This window comes from Onychomys torridus, chromosome 9 (genome assembly GCF_903995425.1).
Source record: "Onychomys torridus chromosome 9, mOncTor1.1, whole genome shotgun sequence".
NCBI classification, from domain to species: domain Eukaryota; kingdom Metazoa; phylum Chordata; class Mammalia; order Rodentia; family Cricetidae; genus Onychomys; species Onychomys torridus.
This window is the reverse complement of record NC_050451.1, coordinates 91,101,494-91,113,949: the sequence shown is the minus strand read 5'-3', so window position 1 is coordinate 91,113,949 and position 12,456 is coordinate 91,101,494. Positions and strand designations below refer to the sequence as shown.

At 36.4% G+C, this 12,456-nt stretch overlaps 1 protein-coding gene across 13 annotated transcripts in view; it reads left to right on the top strand.

The window, feature by feature from the left end:
- Positions 1-12,456, top strand: part of Mycbp2 (MYC binding protein 2) — a 243,679-nt gene that overhangs the window by 46,842 nt on the left and 184,381 nt on the right. For all 13 annotated transcript variants that reach the window (XM_036198612.1, XM_036198607.1, XM_036198616.1 and 10 more), the window contains exons 4-8: positions 1,866-2,019; positions 5,908-6,104; positions 6,863-7,105; positions 7,322-7,393; positions 9,064-9,160. In XM_036198612.1, the coding sequence (XP_036054505.1) occupies positions 1,866-2,019; positions 5,908-6,104; positions 6,863-7,105; positions 7,322-7,393; positions 9,064-9,160 (763 nt within the window). The remainder of the gene's footprint in view (positions 1-1,865; positions 2,020-5,907; positions 6,105-6,862; positions 7,106-7,321; positions 7,394-9,063; positions 9,161-12,456) is intronic.

The following is a 12,456-nucleotide window of genomic DNA, read 5'->3' as shown; positions in this document are numbered from 1 at the left end:
TTGTCTTTGTGTCACACGTATTCCAAATGGTCTTAATAAAAAACCCAGTGCCTGATATCAGGGTGAAAGCTGAAAGATCAAAGAAGCAGAGCAAGCCACAGCCACCACCTCTCACCTCACCAACTCCTCAGCCTGAAAGAGCTCCAGCCGAAAGGGACGCTTCTACTGAAAAGCCTTTAGCTCCAGGCTCCTCATGCCTCATCTACCTTTTTCCACCTAGCCATTAAAGTTCTTGTGTGCTTCCCAGTGCTGGGATTAAAAGTGTGTGTCACCACTGCCTGGCTCTGTTTTCTCTCCTAGACTGAGTCAATCTCATGTAGTCCAGGGTGGTTTTGAACTCTGGATCTCTGCCTCCCAAGTATTAGTATGAAAGGTGTGTGCCACCACTGTTTGGCCTCTGTGTTTAATATAGTGACTTATTCTGTTCTCTGATCTTCAGGTAAATTTTATTAGGGTACACAATATATCACCACATCCTTGTCTCAAAAAATCAACTGTTTCTGAATTACAGTAAATTTTAGAACAAGGATAACTAGCTAATTAGATAAATAATAATTGTATTTCCACATTTGCCTAGTGCTAAGCTGAGCACAGGAGATGTTCCTTGTCCATAGATGGATACAGTTTAGTTAGGAAATGAAAATATAGTCAGTTATACTAAATGTAATACATTCTGTAACAGAAATTTGTATTGGGTAAGAGTTATGTGCACAGCTCACTTACCCTCTTAGATTACAAACTCTCAGAAGACAGGATCTAGTGTATCTTCATAAATCCTCTACAAGAGTACATTTACAAAATATATACATTAATGTAAAAATTTCAACAGGATATTATCTCACTGTTTTTATCATAGAATTATTGTTTCAAGTGTTTCTATGTCTTTGTCTTATTTTAATTCTTAATGTCACTTCTGTGCATAATTTACCTCATCCTGAAGCTATCTATGTCTGGTTCTTAAAATAATGATGTTGACAATGAAATAGGATTTTGTTGTCTAGTGCTTTATTAGTCTTCCAAAGTTACCATAGCAGCTCCTTGTAACTTTTCTCTTATAATCTTTAGCTAAAGATTTACTCCTTTTGCTAAGGAGATTCAAGGATTTTTTGGTCCAATGAGGACTATTATAATTAAACTAAAATACCAGTAATATTTTTGCTAAGCAGCCTTCCGGTTCCTTTTGTCATCATTGTGCCCAAATGAAGGAGATACTATTATTATAATATTAATATTAATAATAATAATATTAACAATTATGCCATCATGGGAAGGGCTAAGATAAAAATCAGTGTTAAAAGTTGTCTTTGCAGCCAGGTGGTGGTGGTGCATACCTTTAATCCCAGCACTTGGGAGGCAGAGCCAATCAGATCTCTATAAGTTGGAGACCAACCTGGTCTACACAGTGAGATCCAGGACAGGCACCAAAACTATACAGAGAAACCCTATCTCAAAAAAACAAAACAAACAAACAAAAAAGTTGTCTTTGCTGTTTGTGCTATGTTGTTTTATTTTTGGCTGTAAGTACTGTAACACAATTACTTGCATACGACCAAATGCACTTTAAATTAACAGAGCCTATTTCTTCAGTGTGAATGCCATCTGCTCATTAGTTCAGGTTTACAAAGTGTTTTCACCATGTCTTGTTATGACTTCACTGTATCCAAACAAATCTTGATAATGTCACTAGTTCTTAGCCTATAACATGGTTTTCAAAATCATGTTAAATTAGGGGAAAAATGCTATTTTTTTGTTTCCCTATTTAAACATCATAACCTTTTATTTGATGTTGAGATAACTTGCATGAACTAGACTATAGAAAGTGTTATTCACTTACATATTAGAACTTTTATTTTCATATTAAACAGATCATTGAGGTCGGGCTTTGTGAAGTCTTCGAACTGATCAAGGAGACTCGATTTTCTCATCCATCTCTGTGTCTGAGGAGCCTCCAAGCCTTGCTGAATGTGCTTCAAGGCCAACAGCCAGAAGGCCTCCAATCAGAGCCACCAGAGGTCCTAGGTAAGAGCTTATGCCTAGAGTGAAACATTTAACTAAACTACATCTCCTAGGAAACATGCATAAGAACAAGAATGAAGCCTGCATTTGACTGGAAAAAAATGACTTGGCTGTTATTTTGCTGTGTTTCAGTAGAGTTATAGTCTAAAGAGTTCTGGTTTATACAGAGTTGTTTCTTGGTTGTTGTAACAATGGGAGAGAAACAAAACATGAATCCTTGAAATCCCAGAATAACACCCAAACCCTAAAGTCCTCTTAACTTAAACCCCTGTGTCCAAATAGCAGATACTCATCTTTCCTACTCACTTGTTACTCTAGAGGATTTAAAAATATAGGGGGGTGGGCAATAAATGTCACAAACCCCAAATGGTAAAATTGATTTCTAAAGAGAGGACAGTTCTTTTGTATTCATCAAGCTTTTGACTTAGCAGTGTTTCATTACAAAAAGATGTTTCCTTTTCTCTAAGTATGTTTAAGTTTTAGCATTGCTTGTTTTTCATGTCAAGAACCTAGGCTCAGCATATAACCATCTAGGAAAGATAGGAACTTAGTGCGGATTATGATAGAAATGTAGGTGAAGTATAATTTTTACTTGGCTTATTGTTTTTCTCTGATGCTAAACCATGGATATCCTGTCAGTCTGGAATTTTCTAGATGGTTTCTGCAATATAGGAAAATAACCTTAAAGCCATAGAGATATGATTCTCAAGCATTAACTTGTATCTAAGCCATCTGTGTCCCAGGTGTGGGGTTTCTCATTCAGTAGGTTTAAGCTGTGACCAAACACTGATACTTGGAATAAATTTCTATGCGATACTGTTACTGGTGACCTGGGGACAACATTATTGACTGAATTAGATTTTGACTCCACGTTCTCTGTATCTGGCTTCACTGCACTTTTCTTTTTCTTTTCTTTTCTTTTCTTTTCTTTTCTTTTCTTTTTTCTTTTTTTTTATTTTTTTATTTTTTTTTTTAATTTTTTTTTGGTTTTTCAAGACAAGGTTTCTCTGTGTAGCTTTGCACCTTTCCTGAATCTCCCTCTGTAGACCAGGCTGTCCTTGAACTCACAGAGATCCGCCTAGCTCTGCCTCCTAAGTGCTGGGATTAAAGGTGTGCGCCACCACCACCACCACCACCACCACCCCGCTCACTGCACTTTTCTTTTGGCTTTTTTTTTTTTTTGAGACTAAGCCTTGCTGTGTAGCCCAGATTGACCTTGACCTTCGTTCCTCCTTCCCTGGCTTCCCAACTACTAGGATTAGTAGACATGTATAACTATGCCTTACCTAACTATTTGGATTTTATTAGATCCACATTTTGAAAAGCTAATTATATGCCAGATATTTCTTTCTTTGGTTATGTATAATGATTTAGTTTTTTGTGTTTAACTTTGTTTTATTTTATTGGAGAAAAGATATCCTGAAAAAATTAATGGCAGTATATACCTCTCTCCCAAGCTACAGGCGCTTAACCGCTACTACCAAACAAAAGTTAGCACAGGGTAGGAATCAGTTTGCTGGTTTGTGGTTCAGTGGCGTCAGTATTCCCTTTAATAGTGTGTATTTAATGTGATTTAATAAATCCACCCCTACACCTTGTGCTCCATGCTGCTTTTTCCTTCCATCTTTATGTGCTTTTTTTAAAAAAAGCCCACGTAGTCCACTTATGCTGCCTCTGTGTGCATGGGTGTTGGGCCATGTAGTGGAGCATAGGCTCCCTAGCAGAGGCTGCATCCCTGGAGAAAACTAACTCTCCTCCCCCAGCATCTATCAATTGCCAAAACCTCCTTACTTAGGGATGGGATTAAGATAAATTTTTATATCTGTTTTTCTTTTTAATTTAATATTAAAATATATATTCTGAAGTATTCATTTAAATGTAATAGGCTCTTCTGTGCTTGTGCCCTAGTTACTTTCTATTGCTTTGATGAGACACCATGACTAAGGTAGCTGATTAAGGAAAGTGTTTATTTGGGTTAGTCCAAGAACATCATGACCCAGAGCATGGCAGCAGGGAATGGCATTGGCTTTTGAAACTTCAGAGCCTGTCCCCAGTGACACACCTCCTATAACAAGGCCACACCTCCTAATCCTTCCTAAACAGTTCCCACAAAAGCAGCCAAGCATTAACATATATAAGCCTATAGAGGCCATTCTTGTTCAAACTACCTTAGCTTGGTATTAAGAAAATATTAAGGAAGGAAGGAAGGAAGGAAGGAAGGAAGGAAAGAAGGAAGAAAGGAAAGAAAGAAAGAAAGAAAGAAAGAAAGAAAGAAAGAAAGAAAGAAAGAAAGAAAGAAAAGAAAGAATTATACTGTTACTTTTGTTGTTGATATTGGCACCAAGTGATTAGACATGTATATAAATACAAATATGGACAGATAGCATGTAGAACTCTGAGGGTCACTACCCTAAAGCTATGACATCAGTAATTTAAAGAATGAATGAGAAGGAGTGGACCAGATTATGAGTATCCAAGGCAGAGAGAACAGCGTCCAGTAAGGCTCTGAGATGGGAAAAAAATGACTGATGAGGGATTCTTAAGGCTGGAATGTAACTATGAAAGGTTGAAGAGCTGAAACATAGTGAGTGGAGGGAGGGCGTGCGGGCAGTTAGAGAAGGGGACGAGGAATGGTAACAGTGAAAGGGACAGACAGGAAGTGACAGGTCAGAAAGACAAGTAAGAAGGAACAAGGCAAAAAAATCACCAAGGGGACAAAGGAGAGAGGACATAATTAACAACAGAGTGAGTGTATTTTAAGCAGAAAACTAGACTTTTGGGTTGAAAGTTCTAAGGCTCTAAGTGGATGAAAAAGAATGGTAAAAGTTAATTCATGAACCTTTTTTTTTAAATGGTAGCTCAGCTAATCACTAGTAGTAAATACCATCAATGGAATGATAGTGGTAAAATAAAGAAAGTTGAAGAATTAATTAGGAAGAAAATACACAGCTTCATTTGTGATTAGGAAGGTGAAGAATTGATGGGAAACGATCACAAGATTTCTTTGAATTACTGAATCACAAAAATCTTTCCATTTTTAGAGAATTGCAAAGTATCGATTCTCTCTTGCTTTCCTCTTTCCTACTCCTGTCCTTCCAGTATTTCCTGTCAGTCTGGCTTGTCTTTTCCCTCTTTTTATTTCCCTTTCTAAGAGTTTCAGTTCCCCTTTCCCTTTCTGCTGCAGAAGTGCCCAGGCAGCATTTGCTTCTGTCTCGGCTGGCCCTGAGGTGACTTGGTGTGGTGACAGAGTAATCCTGTGTTCTCTTGTTACCTTTGTCACTAAGGAGCTGTGAGTAAGGGAAACTCTTTCCATCTGTCTGGGTCGCAGCTGCATGACCCATTAAAGGAGGAAGATATTTGTCCTGTGACCTTGGAGAGTTCTTTAAGAGAAATGAATTATGTGCCCCTCTATTACTTTGAGATGTGATTATGTTAATTATAAAGGTTTATATTACAATTATAGTTTTTCTTATTGTTTTATAAATATGCCCATGTGGTCCAAATAGAAGTGTGTACTCTTTCTACCTTGAAGGTACAGTAAGTAGTCCTTATTTGAAGGACAAGGTTGTTAAAGCATAAGCTATAACTTTAAGGGGGCGGTTTCTTGTATAGGCAAGATTGTTTTATATGACTTTATTTTTATTTTTTTATATGACTTTAGACAAATTTTATTACTTCAGGTACAAAAGTAAGGGGTAGAACTGAATGTTTTTTGATCCCTTGTTATATAAATGCTTTAATTCTGGAGGGGGTTAACTAAACAAAAACTAGTGCAAAGTAATAGTTCTAAGTGCTGTAAATTTTATATATAGTGAAACAAGATATAATAAGCATGCATATTGAATGCTCTTCAACTCAGATGAATGTAACCGAACCTTGTTTTATCCACAGAGTCTCTCTTCCAGCTCCTTTTGGAGATTACTGTTCGGAGCACCGGGATGAATGACAGTGCAGGGCAGTCCCTCACAGCACTCTCCTGTGCTTGCCTCTTCAGTCTGGTAGCTTCTTGGGGAGAGACAGGAAGGACACTCCAGGCCATCTCTGCTATACTAACCAACAATGGTAGTCATGCTTGCCAAACTATTCAGGTATTTCATATTTTTAGCTGTGAAGAAATTTAGAAGATGCCAAGTTTTGCTTTTCTTTATTCTGTCAGTAGAAATTCTCTGCCTTTTAAATTTATATAGTCTTTTGACCTGCCTGTGGTTTGTGGTTGATTTACAAATAATGTACATCATTTGATTAAAGCCGCGTGTGTTCAGTTTCATAAAAATAACAAATGGATTTTGGCAGAAGCTCCAAATATTTAAACTGTGATTAATGAGTACAATATAAGTAGTCACACTAGGAAAAAAATAAAAAATAAAATTGAGCTCAAGGAGGTAAAAAAAAATCAAATAACTACAATTAGAAAATTTAAGGCAGCTTAGATAATGGTAGTGTGGTTGAAGATACAAATAGTGAGCTAAAGATAAAAGAGAAGGAAATTATACAGAATACATCCGAGAAAGAGAAAATAAGAACTGTGACTCTCTATAATAAGAAAGGTAGTATATAATAAAACAGAATATTCGCCATGGTCTGAGTTTGCAAAGTAATGATAGATGGTAAAGACAGAAAACAAGGCATACTAGCCAAGATTTTATAAAAGTGAGTAACAGAATCCTTAAAGAAGTCCAGTTTGCTTGAGGCTTACTTCTTATAGGTGAACTTTTAGTTTGTACCTTTGCAAGCCTGCCAAACAACAGCCAGTCTTCATCAATGACTTTACCATAAATAACATCTCTATTTGGCCTGTTTTGTGTTTGTAAACAACTTGTCTTTTCATTTCTTCTCTCTTGAATAGGTGCCAGTGATACTAAATTCACTACAGAGAAGTGTACAGGCAGTTTTGGTTGGAAAGATTCAAATCCAGGACTGGTTTAGTAATGGCATTAAGAAAGCAGCTCTAATGCACAAATGGCCACTAAAAGAAATAGCTGTTGATGAAGATGACCAGTGTTTGCTTCAGAATGATGGATTTTTTCTTTATCTGTTATGCAAGGATGGATTATACAAAATAGGCTCTGGATACAGTGGAACAGTTAGGGTAATATGCTTCATACAGTTTTTAATTATAACATTAGTAACTGTATATCAGTAATTGAGTTATGTCCTGTTTCTAATCCCTTTAGTACTGTCTAATTTTAATTCTTACCTGAAAATTATAATTGAAATATATACATTAAATATTACTCATAATTTATTACTTTTATTGGTTAGTAAGTATTACTCTGTTAATAAACAATTTTTTCTTATTTTACAGGGCCATATATATAATTCTACATCCCGTATCAGAAACAGAAAAGAAAAAAAGTCCTGGTTAGGGTATGCCCAGGTAGGAGAATATCCTCAATAAATGACATTATCTTACCTTTTAAACCATATGGCTCATGCCCATTGAATGAGTTTATACAGGAATGATGTATTTTTAGTAATATGGCTAGGTAACGGTACAGAGCAGGGTGAAGAATGTGAATTCAGAATCATAGGTGGTGCAACTACAAGTCTGGATCTGCCTCAGTAGCTGAGTGACTTATGGCAAGTCAGTTTACTTAGCTCTGTTATTTTCCTTTAAAGGGAGATTGAAAATACCTCATTTGGAGCTCCCCTTCAAGCACATCTGGGGATAAGAATCAAAGACCACTTTTTTCATTAGCAAATCTGAATTGAAAATGAATAAGTGACCTGTGACTCCATAAACTCTTCTGTTCTGCGTGTAGATCCTGTTCCTTTTAGCAAACACTTTTGGCCTGCCCCAGGGGACAGACATAGAGATGCATACAAAAGCTCACAGAACAATGAAGACAGTAAGCCCTATCTATGGTGCTTTCTGAATGCTGTGGTCTCATCTGCAGTCAACACAATCAGTCTGCTCTCTCTTACTGTTTCAGTATCAGATACACTCACTCCTCCTCTCATGAAGAAAAGTAAATGAAAGATGGAAAGAAAGAGTCAGAAATACATATTCTCTTGTTTCCCTGTCTGTAAGACAAAGCACAGGTTCCCTTTGGGAAGGATGAATAGTAAAGATTTCCCTACACATCATGGCTTCTTGAGCTAACAGGATCTGTTGTCAGCATGAAATGATAACAAGCAATTGAAAGTACTTTGAAAACTAAAGAAATTGTTATGTTGTCTTAGTTACTGTTCAGTTGCTTTGAATAAACACTATGTCCAAGGCAACTTATAAAGGAAAACATTTAATTAGGGGTTTCCTTACAGTTTCAGAGGGCTAGTACTTGGCAATCATGGGTGGCAGAAATGGTGCTGGAGCAATAGCTAAGAATTCACATATGATCCTCAAGTTGGAGGCAGAAACAATTAGAGAGAGAGAGAGAGAAAGAGAGAGAGAGAGAGAGAGAGAGAGAGAGAGAGAGAGAGAGAGAGAGCGCAAGCACTCAAGGGCATTGATGTGGGCTTTTAAAAACTCAAAGCCTACCCCCAGTGACACACCTCCTCCAAAAAGGTCACACCTCCTAATCCTTATCAAACAGTTCCACTAACTAGAGACCAGGCATTCAAACATGAGCCTCTGGGGGCCATTCTCATTCAGACCTCCACATATGTAAAGAATTATCCTGCTATATCTATTATTAAGGTATTTTGAAAATTTAAATATTAAATAGAATATTAAAATATCTCATAAATTTGTACTTATGTTTTATCTAGGAAATGATGTCATGGACAGTTTATTAGTTCTAAGAGTTGGAGTTAATTTTGTGTATGGGTGCATGTGTGCACATGAGTGTATATGTGATATATGGGAGTGTATGCATGTGGCATGTGCATGTGCAGACCAGAGATTGCCCTTAAGTTCTTCCTCAATTGCCCTCCATCTAAAGTAGATGCCTGTTCTTAAATTTAATCTTTTATATACTTTAGATAGCATTATTGATTATTATAGATTATTGATAGCATAATTGTACAGCTGCTTTTTCTCCTAGTAATGAAAACATATCTTAAAAATTTATATATATATATATCATAAAATTTTTTTATTACCAGGGTTATTTATTATATCGAGATGTGAATAACCACAGTATGACAGCCATAAGAATAAGCCCTGAAACACTGGAACAAGATGGTACTGTAGTGTTACCAGGTATGTGTTAACTCGTCATATTTTTCTTCATAAGTAGTTTTAGGAAACATGCATGTTAGTATGTTTAAACATTAAATGGTAACTAGCAAAGAATAGCCCTTGATTAAAAATGAATTTTTAAATGTTGTGATATGTAAACCACTTTATAACCTACAGTAAATGAAAACATATGCAGATACTAGATATTAGAAAAAAGTACAGTGAGTTTAATATTTATTTCTAAATTCACACTCATCTACTGGCTTTAACCCCTGCCCTTACCCATCAGGACTTTTTCTTTGCTCAGTTAACAGGGGGATATTATGTTGTTGCTTTGACTAGACCCCTGACTTTAGCTCTCAGCTTGCCCAGTAGAAGAGCAGTTCTGGTTAGTTATCACCTTAACAGTGCACTCGGGTTTTTCTCTGTCTTTGAGGACTTCCAGTGATAGTGCTTAAGGTGGTCAGGCAATTAATAACATTCTGTCCTGTACACTTTTCACTAAAGCTCTGATACCAAGACTTTGGGCCCAGTTCATTCTGCCATGGTGCAACATGCTACCTGAATTCTGAGTCATAGGTTCCAGGTTTTGTGTAATACTAGGTAAATGCATAAGTGTTCTCAGTTGTAAAGTCTTTAAATTTGTTTATACCATTGCTGCTTTCTAAGCTGATCACATTAAAATCTTAAATATTTAGTGTGTTTGTTAGTAATCTCATGGCATACAATCAAATACTCCTAAGCATTTGATCTCTTGAAAAAGTGAGATATGTTAAACACACACACACACACACACACACACACACACACACACACACACACACCACAATGCATTGAGAGAGATAACTACTCATTACCTGCTTGTCAAGTTTTAAAGTATTATTATAGCTACATTAGAAACTATTTGAACTTTTCTATTACTGTATTTTCCCAAAGTAGTATGTAGATACTACCCTAGAACAAATGAAACATTTCATGTCCATGTCAGGACCGAACAGTTTTGGAAAACTAGTAGCCTAACAAAATCGTCTTGTAACAACTCTTTTCAGAAGCTACTTTAAAAAAAAAACAAAAAAACTTGAGCTGTATCTTTGTTTAATAATAACAGCTTTAGAAATGTTAAGTATCAACGTACGTTTATTATACAAAACAATGGGTCTCTTTAGGACATGTTTGTACATGTATGTCATATACTTTAACTATTTCCACCCAGTTCCAGTTTCCCTGTGTTGTTCTCCTCTTCCACCTTCTCCTTTCAACAAGTCTTCCTTCCTTCCCTCCTCCCTCCCTCCCTCCCTTTTTCCCTCCCTCCCTCCCTCCCTCCCTTCTTCCATTCTTCCCTTTCTTTCTTTCTTTCTTTCTTTCTTTCTTTCTTTCTTTCTTTCTTTTTTATTCCTTTCTTTTTCTTCCTTCCTTCCTTTCTTCCTTCCTCCCTCCCTCCCTCCCTCCCTCTCTCTCTCTCTCTCTCTCTCTCTCTCTCTTTCTTTCTTTCTTTCTTTTTTTTTTTTTTTTTGAGACAAAGTCTCACTGTGTAGCTCTGACTGGCCTGGCCTGAAGCTTGCTGTGTGGACCAGGCTGGCCTCAAATTCATTGAGATCCCGTCTTTCTCTGCCTCCTGAGTGCTGAGATTAAAGGCATGTGCTACCATGCCTGGCTGATCATAAAATATTTTTTAATAATAACATCTGTACTTCCATAGAACTCCTATAAGCATATGTACATAGTTATAAAAATGATCATATTCTACATAATGCCTTTTTTAAACTTACCCTTTAACTTATTACTGAATGTTTCCAGGTCTTTAGGCTTTTACAGCATCATTTTAATTTTATAAATTCTGTTTTATTGATTAATATATATTGAAATGGGAGTCTTCCAGTTTTCTTTTTATTTTATCTCTTTCTTTTGATACAAAAATTACAATGGGAAGATCATCTTTTCTCTCTGCCTCCGTACCATTCATTTTAGGATGATGTCATAGAACAAAACTTCATTGAAAAAACCTATTCTCCACAAGATGGGTACAAGAGTAATTTCTGTCCACCTCATTCATAAATGCTGTAACTGAAAGGAAAATTAAAAAATATCTACCTAAAGGTGTTTTTTATTCACCATATTTAAAAATGATTTGTTAATGTTTTTATTCAGTTTAATTTCTGCATCATTGAACATAAATGCAAATTTTAACCATACAAGTGTGGCTTTCTGTGTTTCATAAATATTTGCTGTGCTCACAGTGAAGAACAAATCAAACTTTGGGAGGATAGTCCCATATTGTGTGTCTTCCAAGCTTGCAGATGTTGCTTGATATATTTCTGAAGATGCTATCTTAAAATATTCCACAATGGATAAAGAAAGGAGAAAGAGAAAAACTTGACATGACGTGACAAGAAGACTCGGCCTTGACTCAAGCCTGAAGAAGCATGTTGTCATTTGTCAGTGCTTTGGCATGGACCACACTTTCTTCAATACAACCATTTGCTCTTTTCCTGGGAAGGGACAGCTCGTCTCTCTAGCCTTTCCATCAAGAAGAGCAGTAGTAAACTGTCAGATTTATAGGTATTCATGAATGCCATGCTTAAAATGAACATAAATTGGTAATTCATTCAGTTTCATGGTCTAAATAGTCTTATTTCACTGCAGTATGGATGAACACCCTTGTCGAATGTCATTTTATTCTATTTCTATTTACTTTCAGGTTGTGTTCTTATGTCATTTACTGTCCACGTCTGGTGACAGGTTGCTCAGAATATGAGGCCTTTTTGCCCCTCTTCTTATGCCATTCACTCCCTCACCCCTGCATTTATCTGAAATTATAATGAGTTTTTCTTCTTTGCTTTTTAGTTTAAATCTTACTGCTTAGAGCTTGAGAAGCATCTTTCTTGCGCCTCTTTGTATTCTGTACAGTGGACTAGGAACTCTTTCTTTCGATTTCTCCTCTCTTTGATTACCAAGTCTCTTGGGCTACCAGTGGGCCTTGTCTCCCAGTTTCTATTTCCAGTTTGTGATCACTGAATTCTCTATTTGGTAAGGGTCTGCCTGTGTTTTGCATATTTATAATAAGGAAGTATGCTAGTATGAAGCTCTTGGGCTAAGATCAAGCTTATTTGGGTGGGCTCCATTGCTGTATTCCAAAAAAACAGAATTTTATGTTTTGTTGATTCAGGTTGAACTAGAAATGAATTTTCTTTTTTTTGTATTGTGATTGATGGAGAGGTTCATCCTAGTTCTCCATGGTTACTGTAGAAAATGTGTGTGCTTTTAGAATTGCCTGCTGAATACTTGTTTTCTCATAGGATACAACTTATACAGATGTT